The following is a 26,830-nucleotide window of genomic DNA, read 5'->3' on the forward strand; positions in this document are numbered from 1 at the left end:
GGAAAGAGTATGAGACCGGCTCTACCTTCACTTCACCCTCTGATCCCTGCTCCTTGTGCTCCTGCCTGGTCAGTCTCATAGTTCTTACTGAATGAAAAGTCAGTGATCTGACTGTGTAAATGATCTGAATTGAAAATATTTCATTACATTACAACTGGGCAAATAATCTCTCCTTCCACATTGTCCCTTCATATCATCCTCTGGTCAGAATGAAGTAGTGAACTGTCATAAAAGACTTTGCCCTGTCCAGTGCTACCATCCGGTCCCTTCAGAAACCTGCTGCCCTGTCTGTGACTCCTGTCTCTATGAGGGAGTAGTGCACTCTCACAGTCGCACCTTCACTTCCTCCTCTAACCCCTGCCAGCGCTGCACGTGTGTCAGAGGCACTGTCACCTGTGTGCCACTTGTCTGCCCCCCAACACTATGTGCCCACCCTGTTACCAAGCCAGGACAGTGCTGTCCTGAGTGCACAGGTACTTGATATATGAAGACCTGAATGGTTCTACTGATACCTGCCACTTTTTTCCTTCTATAAAATAAGTAAGCAAACCTTGTTACTTCTGTCCTCTTTTGTCCATCTCTGGTCCCAGTGTGCATGCTGGATGGACAGGAATTTAAAGATGGACAGACATGGACCCTGAGTTCAAACCACTGCTCAGCCTGCACCTGTCAGGTCTTCAACTGCAAATTTCTTTTTTTTTTTTCCTCCAGTATTTTTACTTTTCCTTGTCTTCAAATGCTATCTGTCTGAATCTCACAGGCAGGGGAGGTGCAGTGTACATCTTCTCACTGTCCCAAGCTGCCATGTAGGCAACAGGTGACTGATCCAGGAGCCTGCTGTCCTCACTGTAGAGGTAAATAGGCCACTAGAAATTGTAATCACAGGAGGAAATTGTTTAGGAAAGAGCTTTACCAGCAATTAAATTTTTCTTCTCAGGCTGTGTGTATCAAGGAGAGGAGCATACAGAGGGCAGCAGCTGGTTCGCAGATTCCACTCCTTGTATGACCTGTATGTGTGTGGATGGGGTGACCACCTGCTCTGAAGTACACTGTCTGTCTCCTTGTATCAACTTCATCAGTGTGCCCGGGGAGTGCTGCCCTGTGTGTGCTGGTAAGCGAAGAAGCATCTAAAGCTGCATGTCTCATATTATACTGTATATATACTTTTCATAATCCTATATGAACGTTTTTATAGACTGTGTATTTGAGAGCAGAGTGTATGGCCCAGGGGACAGTTTCAATCCAGGCAATGACCCTTGTCAGATCTGCACTTGTGAGGTATGATACACCTGACACAGATAAATATGATTTTTATGTTTATAATTGTTAACTTTTTTGATATATTGATTATTTTGTTGATTCATCGTTTAAACATTTAGTATGTAAAACATCAGAAAAGTGTAAAATATTACAAGCACAAGGTTCCAGTGCCCAATGAAGTCACTTAATTTGACCAATTAGCAATCCAAAAAATATTGCAACTCCAATGCTATAGCACAGAGAAAGGCAGCACATTAACATAATGAAGACACTGGAGCCAGACATGATTTTGACATTTTTAATAAGGAGGATGGAGATACTTTAGTGGCGATAATAGCAGGTAGGAATAGAAGTAATGCAATAATCTCACCTGTTTGTATCCCAGGTGATGCCAGATGGAGAACAACACCTGAGATGTTACCGAAAGCAGTGTCCTAGTCTGGTTGACTGTCCTAAAAGTAACATCTTGTTCTCTGGACCAGACTCCTGCTGTCCTGTCTGTGCACGTCAGTACTAAACTGCACCTTATATTATTTTATGATGCTATACTGCTATGCACTGTTACTGAGCTGTGTAATATTTGTACGTGTGTTTTAGAGCCTCTCAGTAACTGCACTGCTGCACTGATTGGCAACGAGGTGCTGGCCACAGATGACCCCTGTTTTACCTGCCACTGCAAGGTATTACAGCGAGTACACATCTGTCCTGCTCTGTGGTGAATATTTTAGGAATCTTTAAAGCAGCATCAAGTGATCTATCATTTTTACTGCATCAAATTATACAGTAACAACCTGTAGTGGAAACAAACAAAATTAAAATCCATATCTTTTGTTTGCATAAAAATAAGCAGAATGAACTGAGTTTTTCTGCACTTTGACGTCTAATTGTTGAGTTGTTAGTCCCAGTAAAACTACTATCACCATGCTCTTATGTGATTCTGTGCAGTACTGTGATACTGTGTTTGTGGCTGTGAGTTAGGACCTGACATGGACCTGCTTACACCAGATGTGCCTCCCACTTACTTGCCCTCTTAATGAACAGTTTGTCCCACCAGACTCATGCTGCGCTGTGTGTAAAGGTGAAATACAATAATAATTCTTTCTCACTGCCTGTTCACTGAGCCTTTCAATTTTAATAAAGTCTTACTGGCATTAAAACATCCATTACTGTGCGGGTTTTTGTCTGTTTCATATAGATTGCGTGATTGAGGGTCAGAACAGAAGAGTGACCAATGGCAGCATCTGGACAGACGGCGACGACGACTGCGTCACATGTACCTGTAATGTTATGTCTCAAGTAATCTGTAATCTTTTCAAAACAATATTTGCTCTACAAGATAATATGGTAAACATTAACACAGTGAAAATAATTTTCATGAAAAACAAGCAGGAAGTCCTTTTAAAAGAGTTCTGTGGTGTGATTACATATAGGAAACTAAAAGGGTCCAGCCACAAGATCTAAAGCAGCATATCACAAGGGTTGGTTGACAAACTCCCAGTAAAAGTGTGAATGGAGCAGCAGCAGAGCTGAAAAATATTATTCTGCACATAACAGAACCAGACAAACATAGTTTAAGATATTGGACCGCTTACAGATTCAAATGCAAAATGGATGATTTTATATGTGCAATGACCAGTGATGTTTTCCCGTTTACACTTCCACTGTGTATTTACCTATAAGACCATCTCTTTGAGTTTGTCACTGTATGTGCTGTGACAAAAGCAAAGAAAATGACTGGTTGAAAAATAATCTCATGAATGACCTTTTTAACATCTGCAAAGAGAAAAAGCTTGACTCTGGTGACTAGAGTAGTTGGTAGGTCTCTATTCAGACCATCTAGTACCCTTAAAACAATCTGTTCTTTCTGTATGCATCCTTAGATGGGCTACATTGAGTGCAGCATTGAAGAGTGTGTACCTGCGCTTTGTTTGGATGGCCAGAAACAAGTGAAGATTCCAGGCAAATGCTGTTACGAATGCCAAGGTATCACTGCCAGCCAGTACAGTGAGCAGCTCGAATTGTAGTGTTTGTGTAGAGTTCTGAATAATCAAGTCTCATGTGTTTGTCTTTGTGTGTTTCTGTGTGTGGGGTGCGCACACTTGTGTGCTGTAGACTCAGCAGTGTCCTGTTTGCACCAGGGAACAGTATATCACTGTAATGAACAGTGGGAGGTGGATGAATGCACCAGCTGTACGTGTGTGTCAGGAGATGTACACTGTCACAGTGAACGCTGCCCTCCCCTCATCTGTGCTACAGTCAGTACAAACACACACACACACACACCTTTTCAGTGTTTCTGACATGTTCCCATGATGCACTACTGTTCTGACTCTTCAGTCGTAGAGAAAAACTATGATATTTGTAATCAGTCGACACTCTGCTTTCTCCACTCATTTTGATACTGCTGACATTTATTTGGCTTCCACTTAATCTCCTGGGTTCAGCATACTGCAGTTACTCAGCCAGTGAAGCCAAGCTGAGAGTGTGTGTGTGCTCTCAGGATGAGATGCCAGCAGTTGTCCCAGGGTTGTGTTGTCCTCGCTGCCTTCCTCGTCCAGCCACCTGCGTTGCTTTTGGTGACCCTCATTACCGCACCTTCGATGGCCGCATGCTGCATTTCCAAGGAGCGTGCACATACGTCCTGGCACAGGACTGTGATGGTGGAGACTTCAGGTAAGGGTGTCACCATGGTTACCCAAGCACATGCTGTATAGATGTGCAAATGTTTTGTTAATATTTCTCAAATTGTTGTTGTCCCTATAGGCTACTTGTAACTCTATCTGCCCTCTAAAAATCCCTCAGATCAAACAGTCTGAGAAGGATAAACACACTATTTGGTTAAAGGACTCACAACAAGGACTCTTCACATTAAGGCCTGTGATAAGGAGTCAATAGTTCAAATTGCTTGTTAATGGCCCTGAAAAGTTTTTCAATCAACAACCTGTTGAGATTGATTGGGGTTTTGCATAAAAACAAAGCTTGCTGCCAAAGTTTGGGAAAAACTTGGACATTTTATTTATTTGTGTGTTTTATTTGAGCTCTTAGTTTGAAGTGGGCAGGACTATTTAGGTACTCCAGTCAAGATTTAGCAATATTTGAATCTAAATGTGTCAGCAGCTGAGGAGTTGTTTGCTTATGTTACAAGGCCAGTGTTGATCAGATTGGGGCATCAGCGTAAGCTTTGGAGTGTTAAGCACTGTGGACTCATTCATATTTAATAGTGGAGACATATACTGTGGATTTCAAAATCCACAGGGACTTGAAGAGGTCACAAGAAAAAAGACTGAGACTTTAATTTAGCTGGTATTATATGTATGCATGTGCCACTTTAAAAAACATTTTCTTTTCAATGTGCTTTGCTTTTGTAACCTGCCATAAAAAAGTCTTAAATTTGGAAGAGGAAGAAAAAACATTTCACATTTTCCTTAAGAACATGGCAATAAAAAAAAAAAACTGCCATTTCTTGTGACCTTTTAAAGAAAGAAGCAGATTTTATTTTTTGTGGTTTTAAACTTTGATACAATTTTAATATTTAATTACATGAATCAGTACACTGCAGCTTTTCTCCCCACTCGTCGACTTCTCTTTGTATCCACAGTATTCATGCAACTAATGAGAATCGTGGACGTAAGGGAGTGTCCTGGACTAAAGAGGTTACTGTGTTTTTAGGAGACGTCACAGTGCAACTACTCCAGGACTGGGTTGTGAAGGTTTGTGTCTGCAAGTACTGCAAATGTTTTTGTACAGTTGTGTTTGTGCATCTACTCAGTCCTTGTTATCATCTTCAGGTCAATGATGAAGTTGTGGCTTTGCCATTTCTCAAAGAATCGTACATCTATATAGAACGTCAAACCAACACCATCTTACTCAACACAAACATCGGCCTGAAGGTGCAGCCTTTTGTCTCTGTCAGCTTTCCTTCCTTCTCTTAATGAATAATACCTGATGCTACTAAATTTGGCACACACTTATTCGCCCACTGATTCACATTTAGGTGCTGTGGAGTGGTCGTTCCCACCTGGAAGTGAGTGTGCCAGGCTCATATAAGGGTCACACCTGTGGTCTCTGCGGAGATTTCAACAACTATCACCAAGATGACCTCCGAATGCCCAGCGGACAACTTAGCCTATCTGAGTCTGATTTTGGCAACAGCTGGAAGGTAAAAAAAAAATACACAGAGGGAATAGAAGGTCAGATTACGATACATTACAATGGTTTAATAATTGTCATACAAAAACAAGTCTTTTAACTGCACACAAATTAAACAACTCATCCTTTTAGGTCACAAATAGCAGTCATTCCCTTTCATCCTGCCAACCTGGTGAGGATGTCAACCCATGTAAAGATGCAGGCTACCAAGCCAAGAAGGTGGCTAATGCTCGCTGTAAGATTCTGAAGTCTGCTGTCTTTAAGCCCTGCCATCGTGTGGTACCTCCTGAGCCATGGTACGGAGCCTGTGTGTATGATCTCTGTGCCTGTGGGGCCAATAATGATGAGTGTCTGTGTGACACGCTGGAGGCCTATGCCGGTCAGTGCAGAGAGGCCGGAGTCATCCTGCAGTGGAGGAGCCCATCACTGTGTGGTGAGCAAAACAAGTGCTGAAAGAATATTTTTTTCAAACCACTTCTTTTTATGCTACTTAATTGGGGATTGTTTGCTTATGTTCAGTCTTCAAACCTCAGTCCTCACAGACCTTTGTTTTCTCTGCTGCTGTCTTTCACAGCTGTGGGCTGTCCAGCAGAGAGGGGCTTTGTGTTTGACGAGTGTGGTCCCCCTTGTCCCGTTACCTGCTTTAACACTGATGTTCCACTGGGGGTGATAGAGAGTCACTGCTTCAAGCCCTGTGTCCCAGGCTGCCAGTGTCCTGCTGGCCTGGTTTTACACAACAACTACTGCATACAGTCAGAAAAGTGCCCCAAGATCATTCACAGCAACTCATAATGTGTGAACTGCTCATGTTTGATTGGACAGTTAATTTGTATGCATACATGTGCCTTGCCACCTCTAGTCCTCTGCTATCCCATCCAAGGACTGCACCAGCCTTCTGTCACAGTACACTATATGGAATATGTTTGACATGGAAAGATATGCATACCTCTTAACCTGTGGATCCTACATATTTAGCAAAGTGAAATGCAGCATATTTTAGTGTTGATATAAACAGCTTGTATAAAACTGCCCGGCCAAATTAGAAGGTGTAGTCCAGTACAACACCACCTTTAACTATGACCGCAGTAATAAACATATAATGTGAACTGATACATTTATGACAATTTCACCACAAACTGAAACATTTTGAGTTTCATAAACACAGATGTTAAGGCAGAAGTATTGCTTACAATTGTACAGGTGTGACTTTAATTTGGCTGGGTAGTGTATGAATAGTGAGCACTGAATATTAGTACTACGCAAAGGTTTGTCATTTTAATTCATATGTCACGTGTTAACTATGAAACATTAGATTGTTTTACCTGCATTATTTATAGTCAAAGAAGCATTTGTTTACTGTACAGGTTTATCTCAGCACTGTGTGATATCTGACTGTACATAATCTCAGGTGCTCTTTTTCCCTTTTACAAATAAAAGTTTTACCAATAAGCAATGAAGTTACTATTCATAAAGAAATGTATGACCTTGGTAACACTGTGATTTCTTTATAATTTCCTTTGAAGTTTCCTGGAAAGATATGGAATTTTTACTCAATACAGGTAAAATACTGAAATATGTCTACAGATAAAAACATAGGTAGAGGATCATGTTTGCTATAAGAAATAAATAATGGATGAATACTTAGTTGGGCTTTAATTTATCTTTCAGGAAGATTCCTCACAGTTGACAAATTAGTAAATCAATCATTAGGAAATTCCAGACTCAAAAATGTGTTTTTGACAGCTTGTAAATGGGCTCGGATCTACCAACTTTCATTAATGTTACAGAGAGTTTTTCACACAGGTGTAATGTGTCATGTATCACATTTCATCCACTCTGTCTCACTCTGACAGAGACATTGTTACTTTTGCTGCTTGGTAACCTGATCCAGCTGTTGTCCAGAGGATTGCGGTAACGGTAGGAACCACCTGTATAATTCATCAGCCCAGAAAGGAGAAAACATGGAGCATGTAAGACGTTTTCATGTTGTTTGACAACTGCAGTTTCTTTTTTTTCCTCCATGTGTCACCTTCAACTAATGCCGTTGTTTTCTTTTCAGGATTTGATCGTTACTCTGTACCAGTCTGTGGGTTTGTCTGTCGGGGCAGAGTTTACCGCCGAAGATGTGAGTCTCCTCTACTGCAAACTGTTTCATCTTCCCGCTGACACCGTGGAAGCACATACAGCTATGAAGAAGGTGACGACCCAGACACATTTTGGCAAACAAACATCACTATCAAAGCAGCCATCATCTTCTTTTATCATAATGGAACAGAACATCACTATCAAAGCAGCTATCATCTTCTTTTATCATAATGGAACAGTCTTATGTACCTGTGTCTGTTTCAGATTGCAGGTGGTGACGATAGCTGGTCATGTGTCGGTGAAAACATCTTTGATGTTCTCTCAGAAATGGAAAGGGAGAGGGAAAAGAAGGAAGGGGTATCATTTAATATTTTTTTCTTTCTATATGACAATCTGAAAAGCCATAACAGAAAATTACAAGTTTACACTATTAACATGCAATATTGTTATTGTCAGATGTACTGGGACCTCCAGCTGCTAAACACTGGAAATTTCAACAATCTTTATGTGATGGACAAGCCAGTTGATGTGCTGAATTGCCTGCAACAAAGTCCAAGCTCAAATTGTTCTAAAAAGACTTGCAAACAACCAGATTCAGGATCATTGGGGTCGTGCACAGTTGACACAGACAGTGTACAGGTATGTGCTCTCAGTGAGGATTTTCTCCTGCATGGGGACAGAAACTCTGTTCATCAATATTTGCACATCTTTTACTTGCCACACAGATGGGGAGACTGGTCGGGGGAAAAGAGCTGTATGGAAGAGGGAGGGGTGCGAAGAGGCTCGATAAAACAGGCAGGCATTGCTGGGCCAGGTGAGCAGGCCTTGATTATTTCTTTTGTGTAGTACTAGACACAGCGATGCTATCACAGTTCACAGGGAAACACTTTTTACAACACTACATTACATTTATTATGAAGGACTGCATTAGTTTGCTGACTGAGGTCATACCTCTAAACACAGCAAATAATAAACTCATAATATGATACATTGCTATAGTAAAACAGTATAAAGAATACATTTTAGACTTACAGCCATATTGCCCATGTATTACAATGGTACATGTGTGATAAGGCAATGAGTTAACTTTAAATTTAGAGATGAATGTGTTATTTCTTCTTTTAAATATTACATAACATTTCCAGATTGCATTATTGCTTCTTTTACTTTAAGTAAATGAGCAGAATATTTTCCACCACTACAAACAAACAAACACCTTTGCATAACATTACAAGCCAATCCTCATATATCAAAATGCTTATTTACTGTAATTATGATATTGATGTGTATTTGTGTTTGTCTTCTTAGACTGGCGTCAGAGGGTGTGCAAAGTATATTGCCCACTCCCTGGCTGGGGAGAAGACAGGGAGTCCAAGGTCAGGCCTGGGGTTGTGTCTCCCTGGCAGACATTCTCCTCTTGGTGAAAGTGAAGTATGATGTTGTGACCCACTTGCTTTATACAGAAATGCTTCATGAACACCACAGTAAGGAAGATTACTCTCACAATATACAGCAACACAATCCCATAACTCTAAGTACTAGCAATTACTAGCAATACTTAAATCCTGGTCCAGATTCTTCATATTCCTGTTTTTCTTTTATTATTGTTGAGTCCACATCTTCAAGTGTCTGGGAAACTCTGCTGCCATGGCAACAACAAAAGGAAGACGAGGGGCTGGAGGAGCTTGCAGAGGAGGTTTTGGTGTCAGGTGACATGCTCTGTTTGGCTGAGCTGCCAGGTGCATTCAGGATATACAGGTAGCACACAATCACCATAGTTGTTGTTGTAAAATACGGGATAAAATAAAGCTATAATTTATGGCTCTAAAACCAAACAAACAAAAGTTAAAAAAAATCCAATCAAATTAAATACAGCATGTACTGAGAGCTGTAATGATTCCAACTAGCTAACTGGAGTTCAGTTATATATACAATTGAATGGTGTACTTCATCTAAATTCAAGTAAGCATTATAAACCAGATGTCATTTCAGTTGCATGCATCTCAGTCAAAAGTGATTTTCCTGCAGGACCCATCTGGGTGCATCTTTGACAGAACAATCCTGGTCTGCCATTTCTCTCTTGTACGAGATACACACATGTCATGGACAAGAAAGGGACACACTGACGGTCCTGGTGGAGAGGTAGATGCTTAAGACACACATCTGGTTTTGATCACATACAGTAAATTGGAACCTTTGTGGAGTAAGCCACTATTAGAGCTCAGGGACGGAAAAATGTAGATGGGGTAGTCAGGCTAGGGCACACACTCCTGTGGTCACATCTGAAATAGCTGATCTTGTAATTTCCAGGCTGGACAGGGAGGGCATGAGACTGTTATGTCTATACATCAGGTTGGCAACTCTCAGAGCTCAGAGAGAAAAAATGTCCTACAGTGCTCTTCTGGCAGCAAGGCAATCCTGGGAGACATGGTGAGCCCACAAACGCTAACAGTGAAAACAGTTAAACACTGAAAGTTAACATCTACTCGCCTTCATCAAGTACAGCACACTAAGTTTCAGCTGTGTACTGTCGGCCCCTCATCTGTGCATTCAGGCCGCATATTAAGAGTCCATGCAGGGCAGAACAGGCTGCTCTGTGGCTACAGGATAAAGAGGAAGAGCAAAACCAAGACTTGATCTCACTATCACCACAGCAGGTACTGTACATCTGATAATGAACCACTGCTCCTGAGACATGTGCTGCACAATATAATACTGCTTTTAAATTGCACAGATTCTATTCTTTTTTTTGAGATCTTTTCCTTGCAATAAAGGCCAAAAACAGTACACTTCAGTACTATTAGCAGCAGAACAAAAAATTTGACTCACTCCCAGCAGTCAGTGCTGCAGTTGCTGGTGCTGACTCAGGAGAAGGAGAGGAAGCACTTGGTGAAACTGGTACATGGGGTCTCCCTGGAGGATTTGCAATGGGAGGGTTGCACAGTTCCTCCAAAAGAGGGTAAATCAATGCTTTCTTCTTTTTCTGCTGCATGTTTGCCAGGACTGTCTTTTGTAGTTTCATACTTTCCTCATTTCTATATTCCCTCTCTTTTTTCCTGTGCAGATAGCAATAAGCAAGCTGCTTTAAGAAATGGCTGTATAAAAAGACTGAAGCAAATTCATGCCAGCCTGCAGACACACGTTCAGTCCCAGCACCAACCTCAATTGCAGGCCCAAATAAGCAGTAAATCAGAAACATGGTCCCAGTGGCAGCTGGAAGACTCTGCACTGCTCCTCTTGACTCATCTGCTGGAGCTTCACGAGGTCCAAGCTTCTGTATTACTGCCAGTACTGATGGACATGGTGAGCCAAGACAAGCACAGCATTCAGTTCAAAGATTCCACTATATGTACAGTATAATAAATAAAGCACACGATGTGTTTCTCTTAGAGTGCACAGCATCTCCAAGTTCTACGAGACAAATACAAATCTGAACTTCAAGCACAGGACTATACCAACCTGCTCCAACTCTTGATCTCAGACGCCCCTCTTACTTCAGGCTTTGTACCCACTCCTTGTCCACACTTGATTGAAAACAGCAGCAGTGAGCAAATGGCAACTGAGTTCTTCTGCAGTGTACCAGGAGAAGCCCAAAACATCAGCGATAGGTCAGCTAAAGCTCTGACAGCTGATTCAGTCAGAGTCCAAGCTGCTGATGGGACTGACAAACAGGACATCTGTGCAGGTACTGCAAACACAGCCAAACACAGATAACCATGCTTTAACAGCTGTAACAACAGTATACTTTACATTCTCCCAGGTTGTGGAGTGGTCATGGAGGAGCTGCCTTACCTGGAGATATTGTATGTTTCTGAGGCAAGTAATACTCATCAGAATCTGGCTGCAGAGAGAGGAGCCCAAGAGGAAGAAGAGGGCAGCACAACGAAAAGCCCCAAGAGCTATGAGAAACAAGGCTCGCTGATACCCCTTGCTTGGAGCAAACCACCAGACAATGACATAGACTGTGATGCAAAGTCTGCAGATGGTGACACAGGACAAAGACAGGATGGTGACAGCAGCGTGGAGATCCAAGGCCAGCTCAGTGACAAAAGCAGCACAGCTGAACACACACAGCATGATGAAGCCCTGAAGCCCACTTTGCTCCCAGCTGGCTCCCCAGTTCACCATATTGCACAGTCTGCGGGCCAACAGTATGGCACAGGAGCACAGGTACTCAGTGAGTGTAAAGCAGATCATAAAACACTTTATGACTACATCATCTGACCCCCACTCCCACCATTTATATTCTCATTAGTTGACGTTGGAGGAGAGGCCAGTGGTTGATCAACCACAGAAAGGAGAAGTTGTATCTGAAAGTGACCGGCAAATACACGCTTTGGTTGCAGAGCGCCCACAAGCTGTACAACTCCATCTCTCTGTTGACCCTCCTGAGATTAAGTCACACACTGATGACCTCTGCTCTGGACTGGCCAATGAGGCAGCTGATGTAGGCAGAGATGGTGCTGATGCTGGAATATGGCCTGCTACAAAAGAGTCTGAGCTGCGGGACCTGAGTAGGCCTGGACCCGCTCACGCTGAGAATCAAGAATATAATTCACAAGCAGGAGTAAGTTTGCTGTTGAACATCTCTACAAAAGACTTATTCAAACGATTCATTCTACTGTTTTTTTTTTTGTTTAAAAGGTAGACTATGGTCTCACAAAGAGGGGGGCAATGAGGGAATCCACACTGATAGAGAGAGAGCAAGTCAGAGAACCAGTGTCTGCAATGGAGAGAGAAAGGACGATGCGTAACCTGGTGGACATGCAAAGAAAGGTTGAACAGAGGCAGCAAAGAGCCAGAGAGCGACAACTGCTAAGGGTGAGAGAAAGCTGGATAGAAGATCAGTGAAATAGTAATCAGAGAGAGGGAAAGGTGGCATGTCACTCTGACACCATTTATCTTTCAGATTCAAGAGCGTCTGTCAATCATCCGGAATAGAAAGGCAGAGGAAGATCTGCTTGGCCTGAAACACACAGACAGGCTGAAGCACCTCACACAAAATCTACCACAGGTAATGACTTACTGAGGGACTCTTGATAATTTTATCTGAAGTTTTGCATTATCATGATTAAGCCTACTATTGTGATTTAGGAGGACAAGAACCAGCAGAAAACTGTTGTCAGAGAGCGACTGGAACAGCTGAAAAGAGAGCGCTCTTATGTCATGCAGTCCAAACGAGACAGGTAAACAACACTCCTTTGAATTAGACAAGAAAACAACAAATGAATGGTAACCACCATCCCCTCTATTCCCTTTATTATTTAGAAATACTGCAGGATTTAAGGAGCTCCTGGGTCCAGTAGCTCTCCACAGCAGAGAAAGAGAGGATGAGACAGAATGAGATTTAACAGCTGCTTAATTTCATGTGTCAACTTTGTCAGTCCCATATTCTTTCCAGCAGGGAGCCTCCCATCACTAAATATCACAACAAATGTCTGTTTTTTTACTGATTCAAATTCTCTTCATCCACATTGTTTCCCATAGTATTTTGATGTGTTGAAGTATAATGCTGTAAACTTTGTATAAATGGTGGCTTTCCTGTTTGTCTGTGGTCACATAGGTGCACAAAAAATTACACAGTTCTCAACAAACTTATATTGACTGTTTATTAAACAGTTCATCTTGGCAAACATAAGCATCAACAGTAACGTCATTTATCAATGACCCCCTTTAACTGCGTACACATTATCCCTGTGGCCTAAATTACATATATAGTAAGTCACAGAGGTGCATGTTAACAGTCTACAGAGGTTCCATAACTCCCCTTTATATGAACATAACATTTTTATACTGGCACTGTTAGCCAATTACCCACTTTTTTAAAGAAATACTGTGACTACAGTACGAACGCTGCTGTAGACTGAATGCACCTCAGGACTGGGGCTATACTTATTTACAGGTGTATTGGGATGGGAGTATTGTAACATGTTTAAGGACACAGCTTTTGGTAACAACTCTATGACAGAAAGATGTGTATAATACAGAGGATTTGGTGTGGGCCCAGTGGTTTTCCTGCAAGAGCAGAGGATTTCTCAGTCCTGGTGAACAGAAAAAGGCCGTCTATATGAGATTGCCAGCAAATAAACATTCAGATTTAGCTTTTTCCTCTTTAATTTACCCTTTATAGTGTCCACTCACACTGCAGTCAAATACAAAGCAGAAATACCTATTGCCCTAATAAGCCAAAACATTCAACAGCAGCTCACACACACACTGAGCCACCGCATTACACATACAAAGTACATGAGTGTGTCCTCAACCCAAATGAAGAGTAGACAAGTTAGGTTCAAGTTCTGTTGTCTCGAAAACACGAACATTCAAATCAACAAAGACAAAAGCTTATTTTCCAAACTAAGAAAACAGGGAACATGGTGCCTGGCTGACGGGTGCTATACTTAGGGCATTAATATTGTAGCAGTGTGACAGCTAGGGACAAACAGGACCAGCAAGTCCCATTTTCAAAATATTACAGTTCACCATAGAGAAGGATGTGGATTAAGCCTGTGCAGTTCTCATCAGGCTGTGCAGAGAATGCACCTGTAGGGCTGTAATCGGCTCTTATGATAGCAGGGTACTCTGACACACAGAAATTTAAACAGGTGGTGTCAGATTTCTCTGTAGTGCCCAAACCCTGGATCTACATATGCAAGATCTTCAGCAAGCAGCAGCATGCGCCTGTGAGTACGACTCAACTACACCTTTTACAAGACAGTCAACAGCATTTGCATTTTCTACACTATACTGGTATTTCCCACAGTGAAAGGTAAAAACCTAGGATGAAAACAGAAAAGTCTGAGTCAAGTTCAGTAAGCGGAACTCTTGAGAATGAGACCACTTACTTGCCGGTGGCTTTGATCAGCAATACTGTCCATAAAGACGAAAATGGTCATCGCACATCCAGGATCTCTCTGACTTATGGGCACCATGGAACTGATATGTGTGTGTGTGTTTGTGTATGTCTCATTTTCATGAGAATCATGAAAGGAGAGAAATATGCATGTATGTGCATCAAGTCTTGAACGGTGTTACCAATGAGACTCAAAGGGATGTTCGTGTTTTTATGCGTGTATCTCTTCATTAGTACAAGTCTACTGGTGTGCGCACTGCACCCCTGGGCCATGATGACCCCCCTCCTCATCTGAACTATCATTGTAGGCCTCTCTCCTGGCTCTACCTCCTAACCCTTGATTCTTGTCAAAATCTGTCAGGTCAACTTCCTCTACATCAGCTCCGATAACAGGATCCTCAGCACGTGCAGGCAGCAAGCATTCCAGTTCCTGAAAGAAATTAATTCAATTAATAAAAACAAAAATCTTGACACTATAATCAACCAAGCTTTGTGAAAATAAGGATGCTTAATGACTGTGACTCACATTGAGTTTTTCAGGGCTAATCCAGTTGTTTTCAGGAAACTGGACATCAAACTTGATATAAAGGTCTCCCTTTTCAAATGGGTTTCTGTAGTGAGGCATCCCCTCTCCCTTCACCATTCGAATAGAGCCTGCCACACACCAACAAAATGGTATAAAGGCACGCAGATGCAATAAGAATTCTGTTATGCAATGAGGCTTTGGCTTTTGTATGCACTTTGACCTTGAAATTTATAAGCTGTATATTATATTTATTGTGATCTCCTTTAGTTCACTAAAATGTTCACCAAAAAAAAAACAAACAAAAAAAACAAACAAACAAAACAACAACAACAAAAAATGCATGGCTGTCATGAAAAAAAGAGATCAGATCACTTAATGTGCTATACAGATATCTTTACCTGGCTCGATAACCTTGCCAGGTGGGTATTTGACAAGCAACTGACGTCCATCAAGGTGTGTGACAGTGATCTGGAAGCCACACAGAGCCTCAACCAAGCCGATACGCTGGACCATATGAAGGTCATTGCCATCACGCCGGAACTCCTAATTTAGAATGAAATCACAAGTTTGTTGCTTAGGCTCATTAAAACATATGGCATTAAAATGTAGAATCATTTGCCAATCATTCCCATATTCACCATGATATTAGGACACACACAGGTGGTTTACCTCATGGTCTTTCTCTTGAAGCACCAAGACTATATCCCCTGGTTCAATGCCGGGTGCTTGGTCAGCTTCCCCAGAGAATGTAATCTTCTGTCCGTGTTTCATGCCTTTGTCAACATGGACCTCCAGAAGCTTAGTCTCCTTACACACCTTATGACCCTCACACTTTTTGCAACGGTCCTTCTCATTTATCACCTCACCTGTACATGCGGACATAACACAGATTAAAGGATTTCACACTGCTGTTTTGCTCATGGTTGTAAATTATTCATGTTTTTTCAGTGTGTGGGTGTCTATGAACATATTACCCTCTCCACTGCAGTCTGTGCAGACTGACTGCATCTGTTGGACCATGCCAGGGGCCAGCTGTCTGATCATGATTCTCATACCTCGTCCTCTACATGCCACACACTTCTGCACTGCTCCTGCCTTACCCCCCTGACTGAAAGGCAAACAGTAACATGTCATCGTTGTTAACAGAATGTCTGTGTGCAGCAAGATTATTGCAACTACAAACCATCGCTTTGGGCTTTAAAACAACTCATGATTATCCAGTTAATCATTCAACTGAAATATTCAGTGCTGACTCACCCATTGCAGGCACCACATAGCACATTCTTACTGAGCTGCAGTTTGGTAGTTTTGCCATTGTAGAGGTCTTCAAGAGAAACTCTGTGTGACAAAAAGTTATGGGATTTGTGTAACAACACATATTTGAATCACCCACTGAAGTGTCCAAATTGTAGCAAAATAAAGTACTTACTTCAAAGGGTGCACCATATCTTCTCCTCTTCTCTTGCCTCCATTGCGTCCTCTGCTCTGTCCCCCCATGAAATCAAACAGTCTTCCACCAAAAATGTGAGAGAAGATATCGTCCATGCCTCCTCCTCCTCCTCCCTCCCGTAGCCCCTGTTCTCCATAGCGATCATAAAGCTCCTTCTTTTCTGGGTTTGAGAGTACCTCATATGCAAAACTGATCTCTTTAAACTGAAATGTATACATAAAAAATAACAATCAGACAGCTTGACACAGTGTAGGACAAACAAAACAGTTGCTTCTTGTGTCACATTCTTGCAAAATCTGAGGAATTAAGTCACAGAGAACTACAAATCAAAAACCGATCCATGTTTCTCTAGGGAAAATCAATTTCATATTCTGTACTTTGATCTGTTCCTTATTGGATTAAGGACTTCCTCACTTACAGATCCCACCCACCCAGGCAACAGTCTGTTTGTGCCTCTTCCCTCCAGGAAAAGGTACAGGAATATAAAGACTAAAACAAACAGACTGAGACACAGCTTCTTCCCCAGAACAGTGGTGAGAATCGGAAGCTGCACATCATCCACACTGGTCCTGAACACAGGCACACCACAGGGCTGTGTGCTCAGCCCAGTTCTCTTCACTCTGTTTACCCATGACTGTGATGCCATTCACCCCACAAACACAGTAGTGAAGTTCGCAGATGACACCACCGGAGACTCACTACAGAGAGGAGATCCAGCACCTGACAAGGTGGTGTTCAGATAACTATCTTGTCCTGAACACCAACAAGACTAAGAAAGTCATTGTGGATTACAGGAGGTCCAGAAAGACAAAACATGCTCCTCTTCTCATACATGAGGAGGTGGTGGAGCAAGTGGATAACATCAAGTTCCTGGGCATCCACATCACATCTGACCTGACCTGGTCTCTGAACACATCCTACCTGGTAAAGAAAGCCCAGCGCCCAGCAAAGGCTTTTCTTCCTCAGGAAGCTGAAACACGCTGGTCTCTCCTCTCAGTTGCCATCAAACTTCTACAGAGCGACAGTAGAGAGCATCCCCTGTCTCATTGCGACAGTGTGGTACGGCAGCTGCGCTGCACAGGACAGCTCAGGACATTGTAGGGAGTCCTATTCTGGATCTGGACTCACTATACACTGACCGGATCCAGAGGACGGCCGGATGGATTGCTGCAGACCCCACCCACCCAGGCAACAGTCTGTTTGTGCCTATTAGCTAACATGCCGCTGACCTGATTAGGTCCCATACATCCCTTTTTATTTGTTCATATTTTATATTCACTTATACAATTGTGTGTTATACAAATAATATGTCTGTCTTTTAAGCTGAGAGCTGCCGGAAAAAAATTTCGTTGTGCTATGCATAATGACAATAAAGATTCTTGACTCTTGTATTAATCCTCAAAGACTTAGGCTGTGTGATTATGACAAACTAAGTTGACATTATTTCTTGATCCCATTTGATGAGCAACTGAGCTTCTGCCTATGTAGCTACTACAATGACATGTATTGGTTCATCATACCTTGTCTCCAGCATCAGGGTTCCTGTCAGGATGGTATTCTTTGGCCAATTTACGATAGGCCTGCAATAAACCAAAAACAAATGTGAACAATGCTGCCTGTGCTCCTTGAGCTCTGCTGCCGAATGCCTACAATATCTCTTGTAAATCATAAGCCTGTTAACTTCCCTTATTAGCAAAGGGCCTAACCTGTGGGCCTGATCTCAAATACATCAGGACGCTAGCAAGAACTTCGCTATTTTTGACACTGGACATTACAGTGGAACCGCGGTTTTCGTGATTAATCCGTTTGAAAAAGTCCGACAAAAACAGAATGTACGAAAACTGAAGCAATATTTCCCATAAGAAATCATGTAAATCCAATTAATCTGTTCCAGACACCCAAAAATATTAAGAAAAAATACATTTTATAGAAAATAACTATATTTTTACATACAGAAAACAATGAGAAATAAATATAAATGACTAATGAACATTTAACATCACTTTTACCTTTATTGAAGACTCTTGTTGGCGTATGGAAGACGGCGAGGTGGGGCGAGGGAGGAGGAGGAGGAAGGGGAATCCCCCTCCATCATGTATCAAGGCTCTATCTGGGGTTACTTCCCTTCACTCATTTATTTCTTAAGGGAAATGAGTGGCCGAGTCACTCGGGCAGGCGGGCGAGTTTGGTACGGACTAATGACGCTGAGCCGACCAATCAACTGTACGAAAACAAAGCGGATGTACGAAAATTGAGACAAAATTTCGACGAAAAAAAAAAGTTGTCGAAAACCGAATCGTACGAAAAGTAGGGCATACGAAAACCAGGTTCCACTGTACTTTAAAGGCACCAACAAAACCACAACTGAAAATCTGGATCTTTAAAGTACACCTGCTTTAACAGTACTGGTCGATGTGTTGAGAAATCTAAGTATTAACTGTGATGCTATTCTGATAAAGTCTGAGTCCACTTACATTAATTTCGATATTAAGATTTTGAAAATGAAATGAGTCACACCTTCGCCCTTTACTACCACCCGCCGTTCGATTAACCGAGTCTCTGGAATTGTTAGCTAGGGACGCAGTGTTGTCAGTTATAAACAAACTGCAATGCCCTGTTGTTTGAATGGAGTTTCGACTAAGTTACAGGGACGTTCATGTTGGCTAACCACGCTAACTGCTAAGTGTACCGTCATGTTAACTTAGCTACACACCGGGTGACAACAAAAGCTATTACATTTATCCATAAAATGTAACCCAAAATAAATGACTCTTAGCGCTAACGTTTAGCGTTTCCAATTGTTATAGCGACGCCGTAAGCAAACAATCAGGTCTGTTTTTTCTTGGCATAACGTTAATGTTTTTTAACTAGGTTGGCTAATCTGACAGTAGCTATTTGCTGTAATGTATCATATTAGCCCCGGCAAGCTAACGGTTATCACGCTCCTGGTCGGAGAGGTAACGCTAATTCTTGGTTTTCGGGCTGGCATATTCAACCCCTCAAGGTTATTTTATGTAGAAACGACGAAAACCACCAACAATGCCAGAAATTCTCAACCCCATCGTGTACATTTAATGTGTGCCACAAAAGTAGCCGCATAAATGAAGCATCGCCAGATTAGCAAACTCGCAAAATGCTACTGAGTCTCTTTGGCTAACGTTCAGTAAACTAGCTTAGCATTAACTCGGGTTGATTATCTTGTTTCTAGGCCACATTTCACTGGTGACGTCTCTTCCTCTTTTAGCCTGTTCTACCCTGACAAATTTCCCTTTCGTTTCAGAAAGTACATACCTTTTTTAGTTCATTTTCTGATGCAGATGGCGAAACTCCGAGGATGTCGTATAGCTTAGTATCCGCAACGTTCGCCATGATGCTAACCGGCTACAACTGAGAGACCTTCTGCGGAGGTTCAGCTGAGCGTGGATCCAACGCAAGCTACAATGGGGAGGCTGGAACCCAGGGTTGCCAGATACTAAGGCAAACACAAACACCCACTCGGCAACAGATGCCAAAACAGACAAACGACAACCATATTACAAAAGAGTTAGAAGGTGTATGCATTTACGCAAAATTTTGCGTGTAGAACAAAACGGTGCGATTTACAAATTAGTATGATTGGAGTATAACGCATACAAACGTTCCCAAATACTTACTAAAGGTTCACATTAAGGTTACACTGCCCCAGTGAATACAGAAAAATTGGTGCAACAAATATAAAACAATTTTGAACACTGAGCACCAGAAACGTATATTGTTTGTAGCTAAATAATGTGGGATAGTGTGTGGGAGTGAGTTAGGGACCGTCTTAAAAGTAGACCACTTACTTGTGTTTTTAGTATGAAGCCCAAATATGAATGCATTTTTCACTGAATTCTCTCGGTATAAAATGCTCTTGTAACTAATATTAACATGTTTCCTGTAGGAATAGCATATGTTTTGTGCTGATTGAAGGGGAGCTGGAGGGATTAGTTTGAAAAAGGTTAACGAGAATTGGGCAGTCTAGCCTATAGCTTTGTGCAACAGATAGTCTACATTATTATTTTAAAGTACAACCTACAGCTGTTTTTACAAAGTGTCTCCTGTTGATTAGCCTCTACTGCAGTTCTCAGATTTTACAAATAGCTTATCACCTTTATTTAAGAATTAACAAATTTCTGCAAAAATTTTAGGGCCAAAAATTCATAATAATATAATAGCAAAACAACTAAATAGCCTACATACTATTTTGTAGTGTGCCTGTTGCAAAGTCCAGTTCAGAAGCAACAAGGGCAGTAGGGGACTAGGATCAATGCACAGGGCTGTTGATAACCCGACACTCAAATTTTGCATATGTTACAATCAGGTCAGACGGGTCCCTGGGCAAGATTCCCAATGCAGTAAGAATTAAGGCCAGTCCTTTTGGACATAAAGCAATTGTTTGTAACAGTAAAAAAAAAAAAGTTTAAATATTATTGCATTCTTTATCACAATTTGAAAATTAAAGGTCGTTTTTGTCATGTTTTATTTGGATGTTTATTTCAGAACTAGCTTTAGCCAATGCGAATATTAAATTTTACTTCAGTTCTTGATGCTTTATCACCCAGCACTTGATAGCAAATACAGATGTTGGTCATATATTTACACATCTGATGGACACCCGAACTTTTGATTACGCTTTTAGGTACGTTATCCGCCATTTTGATTTCCAAATCTGACAAATTATTTGTTGCAGGAAGAATAACTTGGACAGCGACAACACGGTTCCTCAGCAGGCCAGCCACCGCGTAACGGCATTGTAAATGACATTGCAACTGAGAAAGGGTAGTGTCTTCAAGCTAACAACACAGCCATGAATAGCTAGTTATGGGCCTCCGGGTAACCTGACAGCTGAAATCGCAATTTCCATGCAGCTTTTACATGACAACTGATGACATGATGGATAAAAGGTAATAGTCGTTTGTATTTCCGGAGAGAAAAAGCAACCCAAGGTAAAGCCCATACGAGCTTACTCGCTGGCATGTGGTCGGAAGACGTTAACGTTAGGCTAGCTCTGATTCAGGAGGACTTCGTATCAGCGTGCAGCGCAGCCGTGATAAATAACTGACCTGCGTTAGTTTTTGGTGTAGCTAAACACCATTTGTCACCGGTCCCGCCCTGAAATAGTTAGGTTATGTTAGCTACATGAGTGAGGCGTTGCTAACAGGCTAGTGTACGATCTGCATACAAGGTAAGTGAAAGGCACCGGCGCTAAGCACTGGGAATGCACGGACATGGGTCGGTAAGAGGAGATAAGCTAACTTGAAGTTACGATAATTGCATGAACAAGGTAATTAACCTGAATTTACAGTAATATGGTGGATAATCTGTTATAAATTGCACCCGGTAAAAGCCAACAGTAAGTTATCGTCTGATCTTACGACGAAAAGGGGCCTCTGTTAAAGCTGTTGTGCTGTTGTATGGAATTTAAAATCCATATCTAGCGTTATAGTAACGTTAGCTAGCATTGTCTATGGAGAACGGGTGAATTCCTGAAGTCGATAGTTAGAACTCTAAAACACCTGTTTGTTTAGCCTCAACATGTTCACTGAAGCTACACTAGGGCAGCATATTCACAGATCGTTAATGTTATGCAATCGATTTTAATAGTGTTTAACGTTAGATGAGTTATGTCTGAGCCCCTTTTTACACTGTAGAACGATACATTAGTCAAATGTTTTAGTGTGTGATCTATTGCTGACTTTGCGGTATCCAAGATCATATGTTTTCTTGTGGGGCCTTATCCACAATTCAGACAAATGCATGCTGGATCAGTGGCATGTTGACCATGGGAATTAACTGTTTCTAATGTAAGAAAAGAAGGGCGGTTTTGTTAAGATGCATTCTTTGTGCAGTATCTGTTGTCTGATGGGGATGTAAGGAGAGGCTCTTCCCCTTATTCCATTGTCCAGTGACAGCTCCTGCTCGATTTAGACCGTGCTCAGCAATCATCATCACCACACCTCATCTCAAATTTGCACTTATTTGTAGCAACACAGATGTCAGCCAGTGCAAGACTCAATAGTTCTCCCCCTGACATTTTTCTTTATAAGTATTCGTATCACACATTTGAGCTAAGTGTCTTTCTGCATACCATTTGTTTAGTCCATCATTCTGTTTGTTTGGGGCCAAGCTGGGTAATGTCCATACACAGATGTGCAGCACTAACTCAATTACAGCTACATTGCTTCCTGCTCTTTTCAGAGGAGTGTGTGCCTAGTCTCTGCATTTAGGCTGACTTTTACTCTTCTTCTGGCTCTAAGAAAGACAGAGCAAATCTTTGTGGAAATGATTTTGTAACATTTGTTGTTTCTTTTCTTCTCATTTCTCATTACCAGGCCTAAGGAGTTCTTTTCTTTGTTTGTATGTCAAGTGTTGGTATGAGTCAAGTGAGTGTGTTTGTGTCTTCATTGGGTGAATTTGCTGATGTTGACTGACACCTAGGCCATGCAGTGTCAATTAATGGCAAATGGCTGTTTAACAAGATCTGACTGAGGGTACTACTCCTTGTCCAAAAGTAAGAACATACATACATATATTTGGAGAACTGTATCACAATAAAAAAAAAGGTCACTTATGAGCTGTCAGCCAAGACACTGATCACCATGTCACATCCTCTTTTGGTGAACAGTCAAGTGAATGAGCCAGTGACCTCAGCCATGTTTTGGAAGTTTGACTTGCACACATCTTCTCATCTGGAGGCTTTACTGGACAAGGAGGATGTCACGCTTACTGAGCTCATGGACGAAGACGATGTGCTCCAGGAGTGCAAGGCTCAGAACAGAAGGTCTGGTTATTGTTAGTGTTAGCATTTCAGCAACACATAATTTTAAATACATTTCAGTTTCCAGTAATTCCTGCAGGTGCTAACTGGTGCTTCTTTTGCCATCATTATGGATTTGCAGACTTCTGCTGTTCTTGTGCCAGGACCAGTGCATGCAGGAGCTGGTCCATATGATTACTACAGAGCCCCCTGCTGGTGTAGAGGAGACCAAGCGCTTCAAGTAAGTGCTGCTATGTAGAATATGCTGCCGTAGTACACTGTATTCAGGAAAACACAATACACTACATCATTAAATCTTGCCTGCTATTTTATAGTAGAGCGCTTAAGAGGCCTCAGATTTGTTTAAAAACATCTTGATCCAACTATCTAACCAACCCAATGAAAACCAGGCCAGCCTTTTTCCAGAAATTGTGGTTTTTACTTTACTACACTAAATGTACTAAGATAGAAAACAAGATATTGACTTTGCTTTGTTTTACTAACAGGTGTGGTCTCTTCATTTATTACAGGTATCCAAATATAGCATGTGAACTGCTCACATGTGATGTGGGAGCAATTAATGATAAGCTTGGTAATGAGGAACCTCTGCTGGAAACTCTGTATACCTTCCTAGAGCAGCCATCCCCACTTAACCCCCTCCTAGCATCATTCTTTAGTAAGACAATTGGAAACCTCATCACACGGAAGACTGAACAGGTAACACACCCACACAGCTAAATCAAGGGGCACACTCAGAGAAGATGACGGCTTTGTTTTTGTGTTGTCATGATTTAACTCAAGTCTGAAAAGGGCTTACAACAAGCTAGTGGAAACTGCTCGCACTGGGAATTGCTCTCAGCCAAGGTGGCTATAAAGTTTTATTTCAAGTGAAATCCCAAAATGAAGATTTCAGGTTTACCCTGTTAGTAATGGGGCAGAGGATATCAAAGTTAGGTGGTCTTTATATCTGTTGGTCCAGAGCAATGTATCTTAAAAAGTGTCCTGAAAGTTGTGGCATTTGGTTTGGATCCTCATGTTCCAGAGGGTCTGATTTGTACTCATTCTGGTGGCCTCCTGACCTTGATGCCACTTATGTCCCTAACAAAACACTCTACTCGTACACGTTACTTGTCACACTTCCATCTACTGCTATTAAGCCATGGGGATATTTTCGTTCTTGTATGCAAAGGTTTCAGATGTAATTGGTTGTCACAAAGCTCACATTAATACACATGTATGTGTGTAGCGATATAATGTTGGCTTAACCTATAATATAGTAAATGTGTGTGCATTCTTGGGTTTAGTTAATGCATTTCTCAGATTTAATGTTCCTAAGTGACTATAGACTTTCAGTGAGGCAATTCAAATGTGACTTTTCTCATCAGAGGCAGCCACTTGATAAATCTGCTGGTAATGAATTGAGCGACACTCATTGTTGGTGACCGGTTGAAAGGTTCAATCCTGAAGCTAAATGACTATTGCACACTGAACAAGGCATAGCTGAAATGTCTGTGCTGTTCATAGAACCTCACAGGGTAGAATATTCATATTGTTGTTTTTTTTGTTGCATGCACTAAGTCTTTGAAATACTTTCCTTTGCACCTTATAGACAACTGCTGACAGTGTGTTTACATGGTCTTAATAGTGTGGACCCCAGTTTTCAGTTTTGTAATTTGTTCCTTGGTGTTTCCTTTGCTTTCTGTTTTGGTTAGGTGCTTAGTTTCCTGCGACGGAAAGAGGGATTCCTTTCTTTGGTCCTGAAGCACATTGATACATCAGCCATGATGGATGTGCTCCTACGACTTATCAGTTGTGTGGAGCCACCCCCTCTTCGACTTGAGACTCTCACTGTATGAGATAAATGGAGCCACAGTTATTACCTTCACTGATGTTGTGCGCAGTTATAATTTTGACATTTTTCTCAACAGTGGTTGAATGAAGAGAAGTTGGCCCAGAGACTTATAGAACTCATTCACCCTGAGAGAGATGAGGAGGTAGGAGGGCATTTCAGAATTTTTATTTTAATGACTCGGCCATTTGTGTTAGAAAATATACTATTTCTAAGGCTCTTGAATAGACGTTTTGAAAGACTGAATATCAATGTTTGTGTGTTTGTTCTTACAGAGGCAATCCAATGCATCTCAGACTTTGTGCGATATCATTCGTCTGAGCAGAGACCAGGCCAATCAGCTCCAAGAGATTTCACAGCCTGACCCTTTGCTGACTGTGCTGGAGTCGTAAGTCAGACGGATGCACACATGTTCACATTCTTTTCACAGAACAATGAGACATACTCCATTGTGTTTCTACAGGCAGGAGTGTGTGGAGCAGTTGTTGCAGAATATGTTCTCAGGAGAGAGGACTGAGAGCTGCATTGTCAATGGGATTCAAGTTCTTCTCACATTACTGGAAATCAGAAGACCTGTGTGAGTAAATTGTGTCCAAATAATCACCTTTATTGACAGGTTCATTTGACCTCTGGTCTCTTATTTGTTTCTAAAATTGCCTACAGCTGAAGTTAGTCACATCTCTCTTGTATTACTATTTGTTAAACTTTGTCATTAATTTTCTGCTTTGATATGCACATGATCTGTTTATGACAGGGTGGATGGTGTAATGGATGCTCAGGGATTTGAGAGAAGTTACACTGTTAACAGCAGCATTTTGTTGGCCATCCAACCACATCTGATCCACTTCCACCAGCTACTTCTGGAGCCACCCAAGGTACATAAGATAAGGTGAACTTTTATTAGTCCCATAATGGGGAAATTCACAAAGCAAAGATATCCTGCATATAGATCTTGCTTTTTTTATGTTTTGATTTAGTGACTTTTGATTGGCTTGCTGTTGTATGTAATCACTTGGTACTTGCAGGAAGACATAACTTAGCAAGGTGTTTAATGCAACTTCATTTCTAGGTTTGCTTGGAAAGAGTCCACAGTATTGACATTGCAACATATAAACATTTTATAAGAATGAAATCATTAGACCAATTAGTTTAGTTTATATTATTGACTATTGTAATACGAGATAATGATACACATGATAAATACATATATTGATAGTAATTAATAAAAAAAAAATCACAGATCCCTTGCTTAGCAGTTTAATTTATTCAGGTTTCATTCAGATGATGCATGGCCTCTTTCTTCAGCACTTGGGTTTGGTTGTCTGCCATGTAGAGAGATTGCTTTGCTTTGCACTATTTGCACCAGTATAACAAACACTGGTGAAGCTCAAGACCCCAACCTTCTTTCTGTGCCTTATTAGGAACATGTTTGTATGTTTTGTGCGTACTTAGAAAACTCCTATGCTGACTACTCTGGGTGTGCTGGAGGAACCACTGGGGAACACGCGTCTGCACGTAGCCAGACTAGTGGCCTCTCTGCTGTACACCAGCTCTGCCAGTCACGCTGTCGTAGCACAGGAACTCTGTAGACTCAATACAATGGACCTGCTTCTGGTGAGATAAGCAAACACTGTATTTTTGTCAAATTTGAAGTACAAAGTAGTAAATGTGAAAATTACTAAATATGCCTGTTGGAAAATGTATACTTTTATTTCAGGATTTGTTCTTCAAGTATACATGGAACAACTTTCTGCACCTCCAAGTGGAGCTTTGCGTTGCTGCCATCCTCCGGCCTTGTGCCCATGAAATTAGACTTCAGCCTGATTTGGGATCCCAGGACAAGTTCAAGCCTCAAGAGGATGCTTCACAAGAGCAGGCTTTGA

General features: G+C 41.5%; 5 protein-coding genes across 13 annotated transcripts in view; 4 read left to right on the forward strand and 1 right to left on the reverse strand.

Moving 5' to 3' along the window:
* Window positions 1-6,523, forward strand: part of kcp (kielin cysteine rich BMP regulator) — a 20,897-nt gene extending 14,374 nt beyond the window's left edge. The window contains exons 31-48 of the mRNA XM_020613782.1: window positions 9-68; window positions 209-473; window positions 591-673; window positions 761-854; window positions 938-1,111; window positions 1,196-1,278; window positions 1,646-1,766; window positions 1,858-1,940; window positions 2,239-2,338; window positions 2,456-2,544; window positions 3,141-3,243; window positions 3,373-3,515; window positions 3,761-3,933; window positions 4,859-4,970; window positions 5,049-5,150; window positions 5,255-5,419; window positions 5,542-5,842; window positions 5,984-6,523. Of these exons, the coding sequence (XP_020469438.1) occupies window positions 9-68; window positions 209-473; window positions 591-673; window positions 761-854; window positions 938-1,111; window positions 1,196-1,278; window positions 1,646-1,766; window positions 1,858-1,940; window positions 2,239-2,338; window positions 2,456-2,544; window positions 3,141-3,243; window positions 3,373-3,515; window positions 3,761-3,933; window positions 4,859-4,970; window positions 5,049-5,150; window positions 5,255-5,419; window positions 5,542-5,842; window positions 5,984-6,201 (2,469 nt within the window). The 3' untranslated portion in view covers window positions 6,202-6,523. The remainder of the gene's footprint in view (window positions 1-8; window positions 69-208; window positions 474-590; window positions 674-760; window positions 855-937; window positions 1,112-1,195; window positions 1,279-1,645; window positions 1,767-1,857; window positions 1,941-2,238; window positions 2,339-2,455; window positions 2,545-3,140; window positions 3,244-3,372; window positions 3,516-3,760; window positions 3,934-4,858; window positions 4,971-5,048; window positions 5,151-5,254; window positions 5,420-5,541; window positions 5,843-5,983) is intronic.
* Window positions 6,524-7,749: 1,226 nt separating this feature from the next.
* On the forward strand, window positions 7,750-10,246 carry LOC109967785 (uncharacterized). Of its 3 annotated transcripts, XM_020613619.1 has the most exons (4): window positions 7,750-7,851; window positions 7,951-8,133; window positions 8,220-8,308; window positions 8,803-9,357. In XM_020613619.1, the coding sequence occupies exons 1-4, from the start codon at window positions 7,822-7,824 to the stop codon at window positions 9,044-9,046; spliced, it is 546 nt and encodes a 181-aa protein (XP_020469275.1). In that variant the 5' UTR covers window positions 7,750-7,821; the 3' UTR covers window positions 9,047-9,357. The 3 variants fall into 3 exon arrangements, 2 of the variants coding, with proteins under 2 accessions (XP_020469275.1, XP_020469268.1); XR_002275987.1 differs by adding an exon at window positions 9,523-10,246 and having other exon boundaries at window positions 7,951-9,252; XM_020613612.1 differs by having other exon boundaries at window positions 7,750-8,133.
* An 83-nt stretch (window positions 10,247-10,329) lies between these two features.
* On the forward strand, window positions 10,330-13,711 carry LOC109967772 (uncharacterized). Its single transcript, XM_020613586.1, has 9 exons — window positions 10,330-10,453; window positions 10,559-10,797; window positions 10,885-11,179; window positions 11,255-11,664; window positions 11,750-12,061; window positions 12,139-12,315; window positions 12,404-12,508; window positions 12,589-12,680; window positions 12,763-13,711. Exons 2-9 carry the CDS (start codon window positions 10,789-10,791, stop codon window positions 12,836-12,838), a joined length of 1,476 nt encoding a protein of 491 aa, XP_020469242.1. The 5' UTR covers window positions 10,330-10,453; window positions 10,559-10,788; the 3' UTR covers window positions 12,839-13,711.
* Window positions 13,712-13,835: 124 nt separating this feature from the next.
* LOC109967778 (dnaJ homolog subfamily A member 2-like) lies at window positions 13,836-19,954 on the reverse strand. Its single transcript, XM_020613599.1, has 9 exons — window positions 19,612-19,954; window positions 17,841-17,900; window positions 16,300-16,523; window positions 16,128-16,208; window positions 15,845-15,978; window positions 15,540-15,736; window positions 15,269-15,413; window positions 14,871-14,998; window positions 13,836-14,774 (listed from the first exon to the last, which is right to left on the reverse strand). The coding sequence occupies exons 1-9, from the start codon at window positions 19,687-19,689 to the stop codon at window positions 14,586-14,588; spliced, it is 1,236 nt and encodes a 411-aa protein (XP_020469255.1). The 5' UTR covers window positions 19,690-19,954; the 3' UTR covers window positions 13,836-14,585.
* An 872-nt stretch (window positions 19,955-20,826) lies between these two features.
* Window positions 20,827-26,830, forward strand: part of LOC109967737 (serine/threonine-protein phosphatase 6 regulatory subunit 2-like) — an 18,931-nt gene continuing 12,927 nt past the window's right edge. For 2 of the 7 annotated variants that reach the window (XM_020613524.1, XM_020613564.1), the window contains exons 1-11: window positions 21,266-22,852; window positions 22,967-23,122; window positions 23,241-23,339; window positions 23,629-23,815; window positions 24,811-24,948; window positions 25,027-25,092; window positions 25,223-25,335; window positions 25,411-25,524; window positions 25,702-25,822; window positions 26,400-26,561; window positions 26,665-26,823. In XM_020613524.1, the coding sequence (XP_020469180.1) occupies window positions 22,995-23,122; window positions 23,241-23,339; window positions 23,629-23,815; window positions 24,811-24,948; window positions 25,027-25,092; window positions 25,223-25,335; window positions 25,411-25,524; window positions 25,702-25,822; window positions 26,400-26,561; window positions 26,665-26,823 (1,287 nt within the window). In that variant the 5' untranslated portion in view covers window positions 21,266-22,852; window positions 22,967-22,994. The other 5 variants (XM_020613550.1, XM_020613534.1, XM_020613541.1 and 2 more) reach the window with 5 other exon arrangements.

The sequence above is a fragment of the Monopterus albus genome, unplaced genomic scaffold, assembly GCF_001952655.1.
Source record: "Monopterus albus unplaced genomic scaffold, M_albus_1.0 scaffold5.1, whole genome shotgun sequence".
In the NCBI taxonomy this organism is placed as follows: Eukaryota; Metazoa; Chordata; class Actinopteri; order Synbranchiformes; family Synbranchidae; genus Monopterus; species Monopterus albus.

Excerpts from the sequence above, each read along its gene's own strand:
- LOC109967785 (XM_020613612.1), top strand. The coding sequence starts at position 7,822 with ATGGAAAGGGAGAGGGAAAAGAAGGAAGGGGTATCATTTAATATTTTT. Across the intron at positions 8,134-8,219 it reads TTGACACAGACAGTGTACAG|ATGGGGAGACTGGTCGGGGG; the intron begins GTATGTGCTCTC and ends CTTGCCACACAG. Across the intron at positions 8,309-8,802 it reads GGCAGGCATTGCTGGGCCAG|ACTGGCGTCAGAGGGTGTGC; the intron begins GTGAGCAGGCCT and ends TTGTCTTCTTAG.
- LOC109967772 (XM_020613586.1), top strand. Across the intron at positions 12,316-12,403 it reads GAGAGCGACAACTGCTAAGG|ATTCAAGAGCGTCTGTCAAT; the intron begins GTGAGAGAAAGC and ends TTTATCTTTCAG. Across the intron at positions 12,681-12,762 it reads ATGCAGTCCAAACGAGACAG|AAATACTGCAGGATTTAAGG; the intron begins GTAAACAACACT and ends TTTATTATTTAG.
- LOC109967778 (XM_020613599.1), bottom strand. The coding sequence starts at position 19,689 with ATGGCGAACGTTGCGGATACTAAGCTATACGACATCCTCGGAGTTTCG. Across the intron at positions 15,979-16,127 it reads CTATGTGGTGCCTGCAATGG|TCAGGGGGGTAAGGCAGGAG; the intron begins GTGAGTCAGCAC and ends TTTGCCTTTCAG. Across the intron at positions 15,737-15,844 it reads CACAGACTGCAGTGGAGAGG|GTGAGGTGATAAATGAGAAG; the intron begins GTAATATGTTCA and ends CCGCATGTACAG.